Here is a 19582-nt window from a genome sequence, read left to right as displayed (position 1 = left end):
TAATTAATTTTGCACATTTACACGAGAAAAGTAATATATAATTTAATTTTTAATACTTTATGTATTTAATTTTTTATAGTAATTAATTTTTTTAAAGACTTAAATTTTTAATATTTTAATTTTTTTACAGTATTGCAATTGATAAATTTTACGTATAAGAAAATAGGCCTCACATAAGTAACACAATAATTTTAACCATTTTTTTATTAACTGAAAAAATTAAAATTAATATTTTTATATTTTTCGTACTTATAATGACAAAATATTTATAATCTTTATAAAAACATATATTAGAATTATTAACTTAAAAGAACAAAAATAAGCATATTATTATTTATGCGATATAGAGTATGCGTGTAACCTAATATTTTTTCGTAACATACCAAAAGAATATTAAAATACAAAATTGCTTAACAATTGAAATTACCTATCACACTCTCTATCATAGCATTATCTTTATCAAGAAGCCTTCAAACTTATATACAAGAAACAAACTGAATTTTTAAAACCTTTTTTTTATCTTGACTTTTAGTATATTTATCACATCTTTCTCCTGATTATCACTGAAAGGCCAGCTTAATACTCAATAATCAATGATCTAGCGCATTTTCTCGCATAATTTATACATCATAGTAAAGTTAATGAAGTTTAATAAAAAAAAATTTACTAAAAATTAGCATAAATGAGAAAATGAGTCTTAGCAATTTTAAAGGCCTATTAATTAATCGAATTATTATAATCCCACCATTATCATGAAAGTTTCACATCAACAAAACATATGAATGCATAAATTATGTCCTTCATTTTACAGAATTTTTGAATTATTCTATTTAGATAGCAATTAAATGGTAACTGACAGAATACAAATAATTTATTTTGAACACACGATTGTTTGAAAATTTTTCACTTTCATTGCTAAATCATCATTTTATCTTTGCTGGTCAAACTAGTTAGAAGTATACGTTCGGTAGTACACGGTCCATCTGCAAACATTACGAATTACATGTGAATATATATATGTATATACACATATATCAAAACATTATTTTATTATGATAGTTTTCTACAAGAAAATATGCATATATGTAATTGACATTCACCCTTACAAAAACAGACCATTAAATTTTTAATATCTTTGAGAAGTGATATCTCAATGGAAAATTATTATAGCGATGAAATTATTATAGCGATGAAACAAAGCTCAAACTAAAACTTGAACATTCATCTTAATAATTGTGCAGATCAAATTTAAAATACACAAAGTTAATTATTAAATGACGGAAGTTGAGGAACGACATTGAAAAAGAGGGAATAAAACTTCTTATTCGGATTAATTGCGTTGCTCAGGGAAATTGGTTGTAAGGCACAAAAGTGTACGAGTCTTTAAGATCATTAATTTCAAAATAAATTCATACTTGGAATATTTTTCTACAATTCTTTTTGACAAAGTATTACAAAACGGACAATTTTTTCTTGCACTTATTGTAAGTACTTAGAAATCATTATACAAAATTTTATCAAAAAAGAAATTAAAGTGTGAATTTCAAATCTTGCCTGAGCAACGCAATAGTTTGAATAAGGAATTCTTTTCTAGTTTTCAATGTCTACCATATTATAACACACACTGTGTAATTCAAATTTGACATGGTTGTCAAGGGAAATGTTTCAATGCTTTAATTTGAACTTTGATTCATCTCGCTATAATTACTTTTTATTACAATATCATTATTTAAAAATTTATGTTAAATTTAGTGGCTAATTTTTTGCGGGTAAAAGTATAAAAAATAATTATAGAAAAAACAATGAATCACACATTTAATTACATAAACAAATATATTTTTAATTATTTTACTATAAAATTTAGTGCGCGCGCGCGCGCGTGTGTGTGTGTGTGAGTGTGTGTGTGTGGGTGGGTAGCCAACTTTGGATAATATATACCGTTAATCATGATTAATATGAACATGGTATTATTCATATAATATTTTCAAAGAAACGATTAAAATGATATGAGACCATAAAATTCGACAACACTTTTCCTTAAATTGTTGTCTCATTCATTTCGTTTTAAAAAGAAAAGGAAATAAAAAATCAAATTGTAACAGGATTTAAAAAATGTTTTTTAAATATAAGCATGACAATAAATTTCAATGGCGATTAAATTAGTAATTGTTATACAATTACTAATTTAATCAATTACAATACAATTCGTAATTGTTGCAAGAAATTAATACAATTAATAAAATTAGCTAATTGGATTGTATGTTGAATTGTCAGGGATGAATGTTTAATATTTCTAAATAACACTTACCCAGTTGATACCACTTTTCCTTTATCTTTGCATTTGCTCTAGCGGAATTCAAAGCGTAGCGAAACGCTATTGGAATGACATAACTCATACAAAGCGGTGCTTCATCGATTGCTGCAAAGATGCAATATTTTCAGAGTTAATCAGAAATCGATCTCTTAATATTTCTATTTCTGATACCCTAAACAGAGATCTTCTTTTATTTTTAAATGTTTTCTTATTGAAATTTAATGAAAGGTTTAAGACGATTAAATCTTTTTGAGCCTGAAAATTTTTCTAAACAAATTTTCAGGAATTCTTAAATTTTATACAAGCATGTAAAAAAATCTTTCATATTTTAATAAAAAGTAATTTGAATAAGAGGATTTTGATTTTACATTTTAAATTGTAGTCATCAGCTGTTTTGAATGAGTTTTGGTTTAAGTATACGCGAAAATCTTCGGGAATATCCTTCGCTCCTGGTGGTTTGTAATTCTATATAAATAATCAGATATTTTAGATAATTATGTATTTTTAGCACAATCTAGCGTTGCGTTATATACGTAATGAGCATAAGGTACCATTTTATCTTTGTTCGCCGACTGTTAAACAAAAATAAAATGATACATCATGCGCATTATACGTGCAACGGAACGTAGTCCCGAAGTAGTTTTAGCGATATTATTGAAATTTGATAACAACATATATTCCCATCATCATGGGTATATAAGGTACATTAAAAATTGATAAAGACAACATATATACCCATGTTCTGTCAGTAATTAATTTTCCTGTATCAGGAGCGTACACCAGATCCTCAGAAGTCCAGTATCCTATTCCCATCACGAAAGCTCCCTCAACCTGACCAACGTCAATTTTCGGATTCATGCTTATACCAGCATCGATCATCAAATCAACTCTTCTGATAATATGCTGGCCAGTCAATAAATCGATCTCGACTTCAGCAGAAGTGACGCCGTAAATAGCGTAAGGCTTCATCCTATCTTGCGTTGGCCCAGTCATCAACCTGCCAAGAAATGGAATGTGTTGTATAATAATTAATAATGTGTGTAGCATTTAAAATCTCTTCGTACTTTATAAATACAAAGTTTAAATCTATTTCGAAATCATTCCAAAAGCACATGATAAATACGTTTTAATACTAATTATATAAAATACAAATAATTTCTTTAAACTATACATTTTTTATAATGTATAACTTATTTTAAGCAAAAGATGAGATAAGTGTTTCTTCCCAATGGAAGTACAATATTATCAATTTGTACTTTAAGACATTGTATGATATAATATTAGGTGTTGGAATTAATTCGTAGCGTTTTACAAGTGATGGGAAGTACTTTCATTAATGTATTTTTTAATGCTCATGTGAAATAAATAACATTCTTTCATTAAAAAACGCTACGAATTAATTCCAATACCTAATATATTACTGATATGTCAAATATAATTTAATGATATTTACATGTAACTTGCGTATAAACTAATGCCTTCTTCATGCGCTTTAAAAATGAGATCTTTCCACGTCGGATTTTTCATTTTTTCTTTTACCGGCTCGAGTCTTTGTAAAATCTCTGTGCAAGCTTGGATCGTTGCCTGAAATAAATGCAATAATCAATGTAATTAAGTTTTTCATTACAGTGGAAGACGATATATTGTCATATGAGACAAATGAATTGAATTCTTACGTATTCACAAGATTCTGTAGTAATGCTGTGCCCTGTAGTCGACATATTTGATGTCCCTAAATTATTGCTTTGTTTAATGGAGATTAATTTCATATCGATATCCAATATACGAGCTGCTATTTGAACAATCTGGTGTACAAGAATTAATTTTAAATCGTCAGAAATCTAAATCGTCTTACATACTAAATCAAACTTTTTCCAACTTCAATAATTTTATAAGATAATGAATGTATGTATTAAAAATATAGAAAATATATATTCAAACTGAAAAGCGAGAAAATCTAGAAATCTGAGAAATCACTATTTTCAATTCTATAATTTTCCAGAATAGAAACTTAATTTCGAAGAAATAAATTTTTAAATACAAATTTCCAATAATTTTGTATTAATTAGATGAAAATCATGAAAGAACTTGCTCGGATAAACTATTGCATTTTCATACCTTAGTATTTATACCTTGATCGATCTCAATTCCGCTGTGCGTCACGCATACAGAACCGTCTTGAACGCAGACCGACATAATAACCTCGAATTGTCCATCATACGTTATTAAATATTTCATCGGTATCATGGCAATTCCCTTTTTCTTCCAGCGATTGTAAAAATTGAAATCATCAATGGAATCCTTGTTCTCTTTGTAATTGGTCAAATTTGACAAATCTTTTATCATGGTTTTTAGTATGGATTTATCCATATCATTCATATTTGCTAATCTGACCTCAATCGGATCCTGCTTCGTTACTTTCGCAATATGCTCCATCATATTTTCCATTATAGCCACTGCTTCCGTAGCTCCTGATGCTCGGCAAAATGTGTTTGACGGTAAATCGGTTCTTACATCGAATCCGTTGAACTTCCAAGTATCGGTTAAATAGCAACTTCTAACGAAAAAATTGTTTGTGAATACATTTAATTAAAAATGAATGATTAATCATCACATACACACGATAGAGTGTTTTCAAATTTGATTTTTGTTATTTATTGAAATGTATTTAATCATTGTTAATTGTTTAAGTCATTTTTTTTATTAATATTAATATTATGATATTTTTTCCTTTTTTGAATATATTTCAAAATTTTATTTTAAATAAAATAAAAATAGTTTAATTTATTTATATCTGATTAAAAATTTCTCTTTTAAAATATTGTATTTTAAAATATTGTATTTTAAAATATTGTATAGAAAATGCAATAGACAAATTTTTCAAATATTGCACAGAAAATGTAACGGACAAATTTTAATATTAGAGAAATGTTTTAATACTATATATTATTCTTACAAATTGTTTAAATTATTTATATTACATATTATATTTCAATACCTTTGCATGTAAAAAGCTATCAATTCAGCTTGTGATTCGTTGAAACTAGAACCGCAGTTACTCCATTGATTTGATTTGAGATACTGTATAACTCCTTCATTGTTTACAACGATATCATATTCTTGATATGCAGAACATCTCTTGCCTATCGACTGCATATTGGTCTCCATTGTCATGATGAATCGCGCTGGACGATTCAGTTTATGACATACCAATGCACAAGCACATGAAATTTGCGCGTTGCGAGAGATTTTTGATCCGTACGAACCGCCAAGTCGTCTGACATGCACATTGATGCTAGAAAAATTATATTCACATGATCGATGCTGTTTTACAAAATACATTTTGCAATCTTATTTTGATTTACTTATTGTTTATTTATTGTTATTTATTTTATAAAAAAAGTAAAGACTTCTAAGTTAGTACACATTTTCTATATTAAATATACAATTTCAATTTTTGCTTAAAGGAACATTCTTTTTAATTTCCCAATATCATCATGTGATTAATATTAATAATAATACAGACATTATTGAATATAGATAACAATTTGTTTTACAATGAGTATTTTACATAAAGTGCTGTGAAAAATTTATTGCGAATAATATCAGCCGGTGATTTAAGTTTGAAAATTTAATTATAATGTGTACAGATTGTAAAGAATTCAAAATGTATTTTATTCACTTAAATATTAAAGTTTAACTCTCTCGCGACGATATGAGAAGAAAATTACAATCGATATAATAAATTACTTGCTAAATGAAGCCTTATTTTTTTACTTTTTTTTTTTAAAGATATAATAATTTCCTATCTCGAAACCTATAAAATATGTGGCAAACTGAGATATCTGTGATATCTATGTCATGTAGAAATATAAAATAATTTCTGAAACTTAGCTATTAACTGCTGCAAGTGCCCCTGCAATGATTTTTGACAAATAATAAATATATCATTATTTCAGAAATTTTACATTTTTATGCAACATTCTACGGACATTTCAGTTTGCCGCATATTTTACATGCTTCAGAATTACGAAATTAAGTTTTAAAGAAAAAACTGAAAATATAGCTATTAATATTGTATACTGCTCTTATTAACATTTTAACAAAAAAATGTTACATAATTACATTTTTTAGACTGATTATAGAAATCATTTTAAACTGATTTTACAAAAGTAATGGCAAAGTGACAAATAGTTACTTTTTAAGGTAACTATAACGAGTTACTTTTAAAAATCAATATCGATAAATTATTACTTTTTTAATTCAGTAATGAGTAATTGTCACTCATTATTTTTTAAAAATAACTTGCCACATCCAGACAATTTGTTGATAAATTATTGTGTATAAATTTAACTTCAATTATAATTTTATAATTTTACAAGTTGGACTACTATAAACAAACATAATATTATTTTTACTTTACTTATACATGAGAGTACGTATACCTTTAATGGATCTCAAAATTATCCCACTATAATTGTCATAATTATAATATATGTGTTATTACAGTGCAAATTATGGTATAACAATTGGACTGATATTATTTCGACATATGAATGACTTGATAGATTAATGAGTTACCTATTATTCTGAACATTAAGACAATTTGCGATCGATACTTGAATGAGATCCATCCATTGTGATGACGGATAGACATCCATACCACCCTCTACAGGAACGCACACGCAAAATTGAGTCTCTATGGAGTAATGATATTGGCTACCGCTTTGAAAAACGCCTTGTAGCACATATTCAATATCGTTCCCTATAAAATATTAAAAACTGATATTCTTGATCACACAAGCACGCACGCACGCACGCACGCACGCGTATATTATCTTTTGATTTTTAAAGTATTTATTCTCTATCTAAATTCTCTACTAAAAACGTTTATTCTCTACTAAGAATATTTATTCTTTATCTAAGCTTCAATATTTTATTATTAAGCGCTTTTAATGAATAACGAGAGACTAAAACTTCTGTTATTCATCAGATTATTCTTGACAATATATTCTTATCTTATGTCAACATCGTTGAAGATGACTTCCCTCAATTGAATAATTAACATTTTTATTAATTACTATCAGTACTTGTACTATTTCACAAGTTTGCAAATATGCATATTTTATTTTTTCGCAAAACTTGGGATATATTTACTACTATTTTTTCTGGTGATAATCTAATACGAAAAATGTTATTAAATTTCGTTCTTTATTAATTTTTACCTTTCCTCTTTGTTGGAATAGTGACGCTCTGCCTAATTCTAGTTTCGTCTTTCACATCAAGAACATCCTCAATACTTATCATTGGATTTTTTATACGTTCGCTATATATAATTTCTACCAATTTTGCAGCTTCATTCGCTATATTATGGGTTTCCGCGACGATTACGCCGATCGGTTGGCCAGCATACAAAATATCCTTTTCGGCAAACAGTAGCTCATCCTCTGGCAAAAACATCAACTTGCTGGCGGCCGAAATGCATAGATTCTGTCCTGGTATATCCCGGGCGCTGAAAAACGCCACTACACCCTCCTGTTCAAGAGCCAAACTCGCACTTACTTTCAAGATCTCGCCATTGCCAACATTTGTGACTACAAAAGCGCAAAACACTTCTTTAGGAAATGGAAGCAGATCATCACAATATTGGGCTTCGCCTGATATCTGCTTAAGAGATTCTAATTTTGGCATAGGTTGATTTACTGGCCACAAGTTTTCACGCGTAACGTAGTGTTGCTGTCCTAAAATGATTATATTTTTCTTATATGTACAATTTCACACAATTATTCATACATTACGTATTTTTCAATATACAAATTAATTTAAAACGGCTATATTCTTCTATTTCTCTGATGCATAGAGAGAAAGATTTATTTTGACTTAAAAATTCTATTTATTTTATCGAAACGTTTATTTTATTGAAACAATAATTAAATTTAATTTTATATGAAAATTATTTCGTTTGATCCCGAGAATTTATCTTGAAAGCAATTAACTCCATTTCTTAATTTGAACGCCCACATCTATGGGATATACGGCAAAAATGCAAAGGTTTCAAAAAGTTTATTTTTTAATATGAAAATTAAATATTTCGGATTCCTAATATTTTTTTCATAGTAGTAGGCAGTACAAAGTTTTTGCTGATATAGTTCGTTTACTATAAACATAGTAAATTAATAAATTAAATTTTTGATAAGCGTATATATCGAAGTTACCTTATAGTACGCAAATAAAATTATCTAGATATATATTTTTTACTTATCTTTACAATACTAACTTTTCAACAAGTTTTGATTTTGTAATGAAAAAATTTTATTATGAAAAAGTGTAAAAATTACGTTGCATTATTGTTAAAAAAAAGAAGCTATAGTATTTAAACTTATAATTGTCATGCATTATAATAAATAGTTACTACAACACATATTATAGTAATTTTAAATATAAAATTTTTTCCGTGTATAAACTTTCGTAAAAGTTAATTTAATCAATTATATTAGGTGTTGGAATTAATTCGTAGCGTTTTTTAATGAAAGAATGTTATTTATTTCACATGAGCATTAAAAAATATAATACATTAATGAAAGTACTTCCCATCACTTGTAAAACGCTACGAATTAATTCCAACACCTAATATTAATAATGAAATTTATAATATATGAGATAAGATATATAATATTTTTCAAATAATTGAAACATGTTTATTGACAATGTTAAGAGAGAGCTCCATTTGTTTACAAATTGATTGCCTACCGCAATGCTTGCCTGCATCTCATTTGCCTAAAACTCGATTGCATACCTGCATCTTTGTGTGCAAATAAAATTAGTGTTTTTAAGCAGAAAATAGTACTTGTAGGCAATCAATTTGTAGGCTAACGGGATCTTCCTCAATGTTAACTGCTTACATATTCAGTCTAGATCTGATTTCTCTTCTAAATATTGTGTCTAACTTCCATACTGAAGAGATCTCAAATCTCTAGTCGAAACGATTAACTTCATTTGTCAGTACATTCTAGTTGCTTGCTAACTATATATATATACATATAAGTGGCGGTCAAAAGTTTCCGGCCAATTCGATTTTCTTCTATCATTCTTACAAATAAAGAAATTAATAAGTTACACTTTTTTAACGAGGAAAGGGACGTCAAAACAATTATCAATGATATAGTATATATTATTTATTAAAGTAATACGGCTTTTATTTACAAAAAAAAATTAAATTTACGTGGACAAAAGTTTCCGGCCACTTTTTTAATGCTGAAAAAAATCTCTTATGTATGGTGAATAATTAACAAAAAGATATCTTAATCCATGATTGATCTTAGTATTTATTAATCATCATCCCTTTAGAGGCATAATATCCTCGCAACGCTGTGACATTAATTGAATCAGCTTCTTCAAAAAGTCAGACGATATTTTTACCTATTCTTTCTGTAAATGTTGAACCAAATCAGCGCGATTTGAATAATTTCAGCTCCCAACGCGATGTCCAAGCTCTTTCCATAAATTTTCTATTAGATTAAGGTCTGGTGATCAAGCTGGCCACTTCAGCACCTGGATATTCGACGCTAGCCAATCTTTCACTAACTTCAACGTATGTTTGGAATTATTATCATGCTGAAATATTCATACTTCTGACATAAAATTATTCGAATATGGAAAGAGATTATTTCCTTATACTTCTGTATAAGGCTGTTTTATTATTCCTTCAATGTGAACGAGTGGACCAAGCCCATTAACTGAAAATACTCCCTAAAGTACGCTCCCTCCATCATGTGTGTCCGTGTATCGTCTGCCATCGCTCCCAAACAAATTGAACTTCGATTCGTCCGAAAAAGCGATTCTCTTCCAATCTTCTGGAGTCCACTCTCGATGTTGCTTAGTAAAATCTAATCGGGCCTTTTGATTTTTTTTACTAATGAAAGATTTTGTAACACCAACGCGACTCATTAAATCCATATCGTGCAACTATTTCGAAACTGTGCGTCGGCTGAGACATGATTTTCTTGTTTTAATTCGCAAACGATATTGTTTGCTGTTTTCGTAGGAACCGTAATAGACTTCCTTTGATAACCTTATCTACTCGAAAAGTTGTTTTCGAGGATAATCAGTTGAAAAGTTGTTATCGATGTTTGTCTTTTAAACCATATTCCGAACGATATTTTGTAAGATATTTGTAAGATCACAGTTGATTTTTCATTATTCATGCAATACTCCATGAACTTTGCCCTTGTTTCAGAGCCGCCCAATCGTTTCACGCAGTTGAATACTTGTGTGTCGAGCCATATTTGTTTAAAAATGAACTTTTTCGTTTAATCAGGGTGAAAAACGCCACAAGGCACCCTGGGAATTTTTGTCCACGTAAATTTTATTTATTTTGTAAATAAAAATCATATTGCTTTAATAAACTGTATAAATTATATATTATTGACGTTATTTTAATGTCCCTTTCTTCATTAAAAAACATTCATTTGTTAACTCCTTGATTTACTAGAATTACAGAAGAAAATCGAACTGGCCGAAAATTTTTGATCGCCACTTATATCTTACCTCCTTATAAGTATTGTATATTAGTTGCATGAACCGCGATAAATATTTATAATATATTTTCATAAATATTCTGGATACTTTATATATACCTGATGAAAGACCTCGTTTTAATAAAGTGCCTCCACTGCTATAAAATGGATTTATATTGTGTTTGTTCAGATTTATGTTTAATATAAATTTGTAAAATAATCCTTCTGCGAGAATCTTGCGAAATTTCGGCGAACAATCTGGCAGCTCATGATTAGGATATATCTCGCCATGCAACGTATCCAAGGCTTCTTTAAATGTTGAATTCTTCACGATAGATTTACCCACCAAAACATTCTCCGTTTTTTTTGCGTGAAGAAAATTCGTATCGATGCCACCGAAGATAATGTTAGGTAACTCTAATACCTTTTTAAAAAATATTGTAAATATCAACAAATAAATCTTGAAGCAAATTAAAAATAAGTGAGTAATTAATGACAAAATAATATAAACAACGCGTAAAGATTCCGTTACCTCGCCGTTGCTATCGAGTTTGAAGAGGAAGCCGGCATTGACGTAAGCGTTAGCGTTCTGAGTTCTAGGCATGATCTTGTAAAATCTACATATGTATTTAATATCGTCTAGCGATGGTAACACAATGCTATAAATAATTTTATGGTGCATATCGAGGTTCAGAAATTCATACAAATATAAACTTTCCTTTTCGGAGGGACTTTTCAAGACGTGTACTTGAGTACCGACAGTCTGTAACATCAAAAACAAATCGGATGGGAACTCTTTGTGCTGATATTTCAGCATCAAATTTCCGGCTATGGTGCCAATATTTCGCACGGGAACGTTTGCAATCATTTCTACATACTGGGCTAACTGACTTAGATATTTAAATCCGATGTCGTTTGAATAATTTTGAAATGTTTGTAGTGCAATGGTAAGGGTTACACCTCCTCCTAGGACCAAAGTGGATTTGGTTTTTTTAATGTTTTGCAACTCTGCAATGTAGTTTATATCAATATAGGTGTCTTTTATACTCGAACGATAAATACCTATAAAATTAAATTTCCACAACATTATTTATATATATATATATATTTTATATATATATATATAATATATACCTTACTTTTTAATTTAATATGAGTATTAATAATGTGACATTGAAGAATATGGAAGTTGGCATTATTGAAACTTTTGTAAATTTAAAATTTTCTTTGGATCATAAAAAGTTATTAAAATTTTTGAAAATTATTAACTAAACTATTTTAACATATGAGCCCCTTAGTTAACAAGTGACATAAGTCCAAAATTAAGAAAAATGCGTTTGTTATACAAGTAGGAAATATTAAGAATGTTTTTATCCTCCAATTTTATTTTATTTTATTTTATTTTATTTTGATTTTATATTTATAAAAAACAAAAATCAATTTTATGTCATAAATAAAATGACCGTGAAAAGCTGCATTTAAGTCATTATTCTAGTTTTTTTTTATGGTTTCTTTATTTATAATGTAAAATTGATTTTTTTTATGAACATAAAAACAAAATAAAAGTAAATTAAATTGATAAATAAAATTAATATTCTTAATACTTTCTTTTTCTGTAACAAACGTATTTTTCCTAATTTTGGACTTATGCCACTTGTCAATTAAGGGGCTCATATCTATTTAATTACTGAAAAAAAGTAACGAAAATGAAATCTATATATAGATTTTTTTCATTAAAAGAAATATGTATACGTTTATTTTATCAGAGAATTTGTTTCTTTATAATACAATATTATTTTTATAAGAAAGTATTTATCCATATTAATAAATATGTAATTAAATATTAAAAATTCAATATTAAAAATGCTTTGTAATGCATGTATATTTTAATAGTATTATTCAGAGGCTTGGAACAACTTCGATGACTATCCAAGTAGATAAAGAATAATAATTACTACGAATATTTCATATAAAAAAGTGCCATATTAATTACACTGTTCAACAGCTATTTTGTAACACAAGTGTGAATAGTCATTTCCGATATATTTTTTAATTTGTTGAACATAATTATTAGCAAAAGTTAACATATCAAAATTTTGAGAAAAATTGGCTGAACGATGATTTCAAGAGGTCTCAAAATGTAATGTATAACACCAGCAACTAATTTTGTTGCTTAATTTAATTAATGCTATAATAGTATCAACTTTTAGCTATGAAATTTATTTTGGTTCATAATAGTATGATTTTTTTATTTACGAGATATCGCCATTTGAATATAATCATTTTTCTCATGTAACAACATGTCCAACAAAATTTGATTTTTTTTTTGCTCGAGTGTGAATATTATTTTCAACATATTTTTACTTTCTAAACATGAATCTGTTGAGAAAAATTGGCTATATTATATCACTGTTTTGAAAAAATGGCTTTAAATGGACAAAACATTAAATCTTCTTTAACGATATTTTTCACGAAATTATAACGTAACAACCGACTAACATATTAGTGTTTAGTAGGTAAATATACGCCGGAAATGACTATTCATAATCCAATTGCAAAAAATTTTAAATTTTATTCGACAATGTTATACATGTAATAAATTGAGTCTCACTATAATAAATTAATTTTTACATGTGTTATAATTTAGAATATGAAGAAGAAAGTATGTTATGTATACGTGACTTAAATAATGAATAGTTCGTTTGCTATCATGTATTAAAAATATGTATGAGCACAAATTTTGCACCTTTGACACATAAATAAAAAATTACCGATTATTGAACCTGTCTACGATATCTTCTTTTCATCACATTAAAAACTATTATACAACGTATAAGAAAACCAACTCATTTTACTGGGACTCAATTTTTTATGTAATTAATATGAGCGAGGAGACTTTATATATAAAGATATATATATTACTTAGTGTCTGTATCGTCTAATACAGAAAAATTACCTTCCGCAGTATTTCCCCCATTTAATGTGTACGAGACGGATGGGTCTGTCTCAAATATCGCAAATAGATCCTCGATTGATGAAACTCTGTAGAAACGTGCGTTTTTGTTTCTCTTTATGCTCAACATTTTTTTTTCGTCAGAAGGTTGCTTATCGTTGTAACTACGTATACATAACATTCTATTTTTCCGGCAAGGTTTGATCTTGTATAACTCCTACGAAGTATGTTTCATTATTTATATTTACAACAGGACGAAAGCAAAATAAGAAAAGTTATTATAATAACGGGTCAATAATCCTTATTTCTCTAATAACAAATTCAAATTGTACTTGTGAGACTAAAATAAAATTGAAATTCTAATTTCAAAATAAAGATTAAACTTTTGAAATAGAAAAGAAATTTTTCACACCTCAATATCTTGAATATTTTTCATCATGGATGGAGGTGCATCGGTAGCAAATTCTTTAAACGCATCCAAGATTGCACGATATCCTGTGCATCGACAAATGTTGCCACCAAATGAATTTTCAATCTGCTGCATAGATATAGTCAAATTCTGAACTATGAGACTGCGAGACATATACAATGCATTAATTTCTAGCAAATTTCTACCTATACAAACTTTCAATTATACCTATTTAAATGATATTTCTACTTGAACTGAACATAACAGTTCTATTTTAGTCGATTTTATGTGTGATTTTAATTTTTTATTGATTTGTTTACTATTGGTTATAATTATCACTCATTTATTAACAGATATTTTAAGGATACTTTTTTGTATGTGATTTTATTTCAACACCCAAGAATTCCGAAAGGAAGGAGGATTTTACTATGAAAGGAGGAAACATAATATATGTCTAAAATATATTAATACTCACTTTAAAAATTAATTAACAGTTGTAATAATTTGTACCTGTACATATTCATCACCATGCCAGGAGAGCAATATCCACATTGTGAGCCATTTTTATCAGCAAGCACAGTTTGAATCTTATGATAACCGATTTGTTTGTTGCCTAGACTTTCAATCGTCGAAATATTCCATCTGCGATATTATATGGTACGAAATAATAATTAATATTAATATATACTTTACATATGCTCAACAATTCAAAAATTGATATAAAAAACAAAATAAATAAATATAAATATAAGAAAAAGAGATTTTAACATTTCGATGACTAATTTCTTATGTCGAAGAAGTAGTCTCGCGGACGCGTCTAATGTCATTATACAAATCCTTTTATCTCTTTAAAAATTATAAGTTTGATTATTTCTCTTTTAATATATATACATACCCATGGCAGATCAGTACCGGTACAAGACAGGAATTCACGGCGTTGACTTTGCCTTTATGCTTTACACTTACGATACAGGCACCGCAATCACCCTCGTGACACATCGCTTTTGTGCCTCGAAGACGCGCATATTCGCGGATGTAAGAAAGGAGGGACATTCTAATGTCGGGTATACTATCACTGGATACTAGAAACGATTTTGTATATATAATCAATTCATAAAATTCCTATTTAGCATATTTGATTATATTTTATTTCTAAAGTTCATTCATATAGTTAAAGTTCTATAATCATATTTTATACTTTCTATGTAATCCTTTTTATATGATAAATTCTTTTATTAAATGTGATGGGTTTTGTTACTATATATTAGTATGTAATAGTTCCTGATTAGAATTTTATAATATATTTGAATCTCTATTCCTTTATGATTTATTTTATCGCTTTTTAGTAATATAATCAAAAATTATTATTTCTTTAATTACACATTTTGTACAAACAATACATACCCGTAAATTGTGTCCCATTAATTGTAAATTGAACAATGTTGTTACTGGAATTAACCATATTAAATTAGGTAACATTATAACATCCTCTTTAATGAAAAATTGTGCGGAATTTTATTGAAATATTTCGATTTAATTTGATATTAGACAATAAAGATTTAAATAAATAAAGAACATATTAAAAAATTTTTGTGTTGAAATAAAAGATTTTAAATCTTTTAAGTATTAATAATAACATTCTTATTGACTGTTTATTGTATTTATATTATAAATAACAATGTTTTCACATCTTATTTGTCCAAGACTTACATGCTTGTTGTTTCCATTTTCATTCGTCAGTCGTGTCGAATTATGATATTTACGAAACTAAACCCTCGTCTAAAGATATGGAGTACCCTGAAAATATTATCTGTAAGATACTATATAGGAACGTTGTTTAAAAATCGATAAAACGTAATTATTTGATACTACAATTTTTGTTACTAATAGTTAAAGATTACGTAGCAGTGCAATTCTATACACAAATATGCCGTTGTAGAGCAAAGTTTGTGTAATATTTTTAATATATTTAGCTAACGAGTTCGTAGTGATTAGAAATATACTCACATTTATGAAAATGCAATAAATACACGTATATTAACATATAAATAATGTAAATTTTGCCCTTGTTATTAAACAAAAATTTCAATAAAGTATAATATTATTTCTCATGAAATCAATTAGCAAATAAGAAATAACATTTTTTATTTCTTATTTATATATTTGTGTATACGAGTATATAAACACATATATATATATATATATTTTTTTTTTTTTACATAGATTGTGTAAAAGTCTGTGTAAAAAAATTATATTTCATAGAGCCGTGTATGGATATAGCGTCAGAAATAAATTCAGAAAAATAATTAAAAATAATTAAAAATTTTTATGTATTATTGGTTCTATCTAACCTTGTTTTCCAGTAATAAACATTTTTGTACGTATTCTACTAATTCTCGCTACAATTTCAGCTAGCTTAACGTTATTACACGTCTTTATCTTCACGCGTCTTCTTACTGACTATAAATACACAATAAAATAGGAAACAAGACCGTTTATGTTAAATAACATTACTTTAAATCCGAAGCGCCACTACGGTCTAAGTATTAAGATGTTGAACTAATATATTAGGTGTTGGAATTAATTCGTAGCGTTTTACAAGTGATGGGAAGTACTTTCATTAATGTATTTTTTAATGCTCATGTGAAATAAATAACATTCTTTCATTAAAAAACGCTACGAATTAATTCCAACACCTAATATATATTTTTCAAACGAATGAATTAATTTCAGAAATGATAATTGCGTGCCGATATGGTTGTTGACATTAACGCAATTGATCTGAAATGTTAATAATCCCCCCAAAATTCCCCAAATTAATCTTAAAAAACTGTAATAAACTTATTGTAAAACTGTAATAAACTATTACGTACAAGAAAATAGGCCTCACATAAGTAACACAATAATTTTAACCATTTTTTTATTAACTAAAAAAATTAAAGTTAATATTTTTATATTTTTCTTACTTATAATGACAAAATATTTATAATCTTTATAAAAACATATATTAGAATTATTAACTTAAAAGAACAAAAATAAGCATATTATTATTTATGCGATATAGACTATGCGTATAATCTAATATTTTTTCATAACATATCAAAAGAATATTAAAATACAAAATTGCTTAACAATTGAAATTACCTATCACACTCTCTATCATAGCATTATCTTTATCAAGAAGCCTTCAAACTTATATACAAGAAACAAACTGAATTTTTAAAACCTTTTTTTTATCTTGACTTTTAGTATATTTATCGCATCTTTCTCCTGATTATCACTGAAAGGCCAGCTTAATACTCAATAATCAATGATCTAGCGCATTTTCTCGCATAATTTATACATCATAGTAAAGTTAATGAAGTTTAATAAAGAAAAATTTACTAAAAATTAGTATAAATGAGAAAATGAGTCTTAGCAATTTTAAAGGCCTATTAATTAATCGAATTATTATAATCCCACCATTATCATGAAAGTTTCACATCAACAAAACATATGAATGCATAAATTATGTCCTTCATTTTACAGAATTTTTGAATTATTCTATTTAGATAGCAATTAAATGGCAACTGACAGAATACAAATAATTTATTTTGAACACACGATTGTTTGAAAATTTTTCACTTTCATTGTTAAATCATCATTTTATCTTTGCTGGTCAAACTAGTTAGAAGTATACGTTCGGTAGTACACGGTCCATCTGCAAACATTACGAATTACATGTGAATATATATATGTATATACACATATATCAAAACATTATTTTATTATGATAGTTTTCTACAAGAAAATATGCATATATGTAATTGACATTCACCCGTACAAAAACAGACCATTAAATTTTTAATATCTTTGAGAAGTGATATCTCAATGGAAAATTATTATAGCGATGAAATTATTATAGCGATGAAACAAAGCTCAAACTAAAACTTGAACATTCATCTTAATAATTGTGCAGATCAAATTTAAAATACACAAAGTGAATTATTAAATGACGGAAGTTGAGGAACGACATTGAAAGAGAGGGAATAAAACTTCTTATTCGGATTAATTGCGTTGCTCAGGGAAATTGGTTGTAAGGCACAAAAGTGTACGAGTCTTTAAAATCATTAATTTCAAAATAAATTCATACTTGGAATATTTTTCTACAATTCTTTTTGACAAAGTATTACAAAACGGACAATTTTTTCTTGCACTTATTGTAAGTACTTAGAAATCATTATACAAAATTTTATCAAAAAAGAAATTAAAGTGTGAATTTCAAATCTTGCCTGAGCAACGCAATAGTTTGAATAAGGAATTCTTTTCTAGTTTTCAATGTCTACCATATTATAACACACACTGTGTAATTCAAATTTGACATGGTTGTCAAGGGAAATGTTTCAATGCTTTAATTTGAACTTTGATTCATCTCGCTATAATTACTTTTTATTACAATATCGTTATTTAAAAATTTATGTTAAATTTAGTGGCTAATTTTTTGCGGGTAAAAGTATAAAAAATAATTATAGAAAAAACAATGAATCACACATTTAATTACATAAACAAATATATTTTTAATTATTTTACTATAAAATTTAGTGCGCGCGCGCGTGTGTGTGTGTGTGGGTGTGTGTGTGTGTGGGTGGGTAGCCAACTTTGGATAATATATACCGTTAATCATTATGATTAATATGAACATGGTATTATTCATATAATATTTTCAAAGAAACGATTAAAATGATATGAGACCATAAAATTCGACAACACTTTTCCTTAAATTGTTGTCTCATTCATTTCGTTTTAAAAAGAAAAGAAAATAAAAAATCAAATTGTAACAGGATTTAAAAAATGTTTTTTAAATATAAGCATGACAATAAATTTCAATGGCGATTAAATTAGTAATTGTTATGTACAATTACTAATTTAATCAATTACAATACAATTCGTAATTGTTGCAAGAAATTAATACAATTAATAAAATTAGCTGATTGGATTGTATGTTGAATTGTCAGGGATGAATGTTTAATATTTCTAAATAACACTTACCCAGTTGATACCACTTTTCCTTTATCTTTGTATTTGCTCTAACGGAATTCAAGGCGTAGCGAAACGCTATTGGAATGACATAACTCATACAAAGCGGTGCTTCATCGATTGCTGCAAAGATGCAATATTTTCAGAGTTAATCAGAAATCGATCTCTTAATATTTCTATTTCTGATACCCTAAACAGAGATCTTCTTTTATTTTTAAATGTTTTCTTATTGAAATTTAATGAATTATTGAAAGGCTTAAGACGATTAAATCTTTTTGAGCCTGAAAATTTTTCTAAACAAATTTTCAGGAATTCTTAAATTTTATACAAACATGTAAAAAAATCTTTCAAATTTTATAATAAAAAGTAATTTG

At 27.4% G+C, this 19582-nt stretch overlaps 2 protein-coding genes across 6 annotated transcripts in view; one reads left to right on the top strand and one right to left on the bottom strand.

The window, feature by feature from the left end:
• PMCA (plasma membrane calcium-transporting ATPase 3) overlaps positions 1-19582 on the top strand; it is a 192607-nt gene that overhangs the window by 19214 nt on the left and 153811 nt on the right. The window lies entirely within an intron of this gene.
• LOC105150088 (xanthine dehydrogenase-like) lies at positions 854-17612 on the bottom strand. Of its 5 annotated transcripts, none has more exons than XM_011062943.2 (19): positions 16544-17612; positions 15903-15989; positions 15597-15640; positions 15088-15274; positions 14703-14834; positions 14196-14355; positions 13787-14000; positions 11363-11892; positions 10951-11254; positions 7540-8055; positions 6896-7079; positions 5313-5609; positions 4433-4871; positions 3991-4119; positions 3768-3898; positions 3050-3311; positions 2683-2779; positions 2309-2419; positions 854-983 (listed from the first exon to the last, which is right to left on the bottom strand). In XM_011062943.2, the coding sequence occupies exons 2-19, from the start codon at positions 15923-15925 to the stop codon at positions 916-918; spliced, it is 3828 nt and encodes a 1275-aa protein (XP_011061245.1). In that variant the 5' UTR covers positions 15926-15989; positions 16544-17612; the 3' UTR covers positions 854-915. The 5 variants fall into 5 exon arrangements, 4 of the variants coding, with proteins under 4 accessions (XP_011061245.1, XP_087270347.1, XP_011061246.1 ...); XM_087414221.1 differs by having other exon boundaries at positions 15903-16751; positions 16889-17612; XR_015547661.1 differs by lacking the exon at positions 2683-2779 and having other exon boundaries at positions 15903-17612.

The sequence above is a fragment of the Acromyrmex echinatior genome, chromosome 16 (genome assembly GCF_024713525.1).
Source record: "Acromyrmex echinatior isolate Ae372 chromosome 16, ASM2471352v2, whole genome shotgun sequence".
In the NCBI taxonomy this organism is placed as follows: Eukaryota; Metazoa; Arthropoda; class Insecta; order Hymenoptera; family Formicidae; genus Acromyrmex; species Acromyrmex echinatior.
This window is presented reverse-complemented; position numbering and strand designations above follow the sequence as displayed.

Coding starts and splice junctions, on each gene's coding strand:
- LOC105150088 (XM_011062943.2), bottom strand. CDS start 15,925: ATGAAAATGGAAACAACAAGCAT. Junction 8,056..10,950: donor AAAACGAGGTCTTTCATCAG/GTATATATAAAG, acceptor TAATCATTTTAG/GACAGCAACACTACGTTACG. Junction 5,610..6,895: donor CTTAATGTTCAGAATAATAG/GTAACTCATTAA, acceptor TAATTTTTCTAG/CATCAATGTGCATGTCAGAC.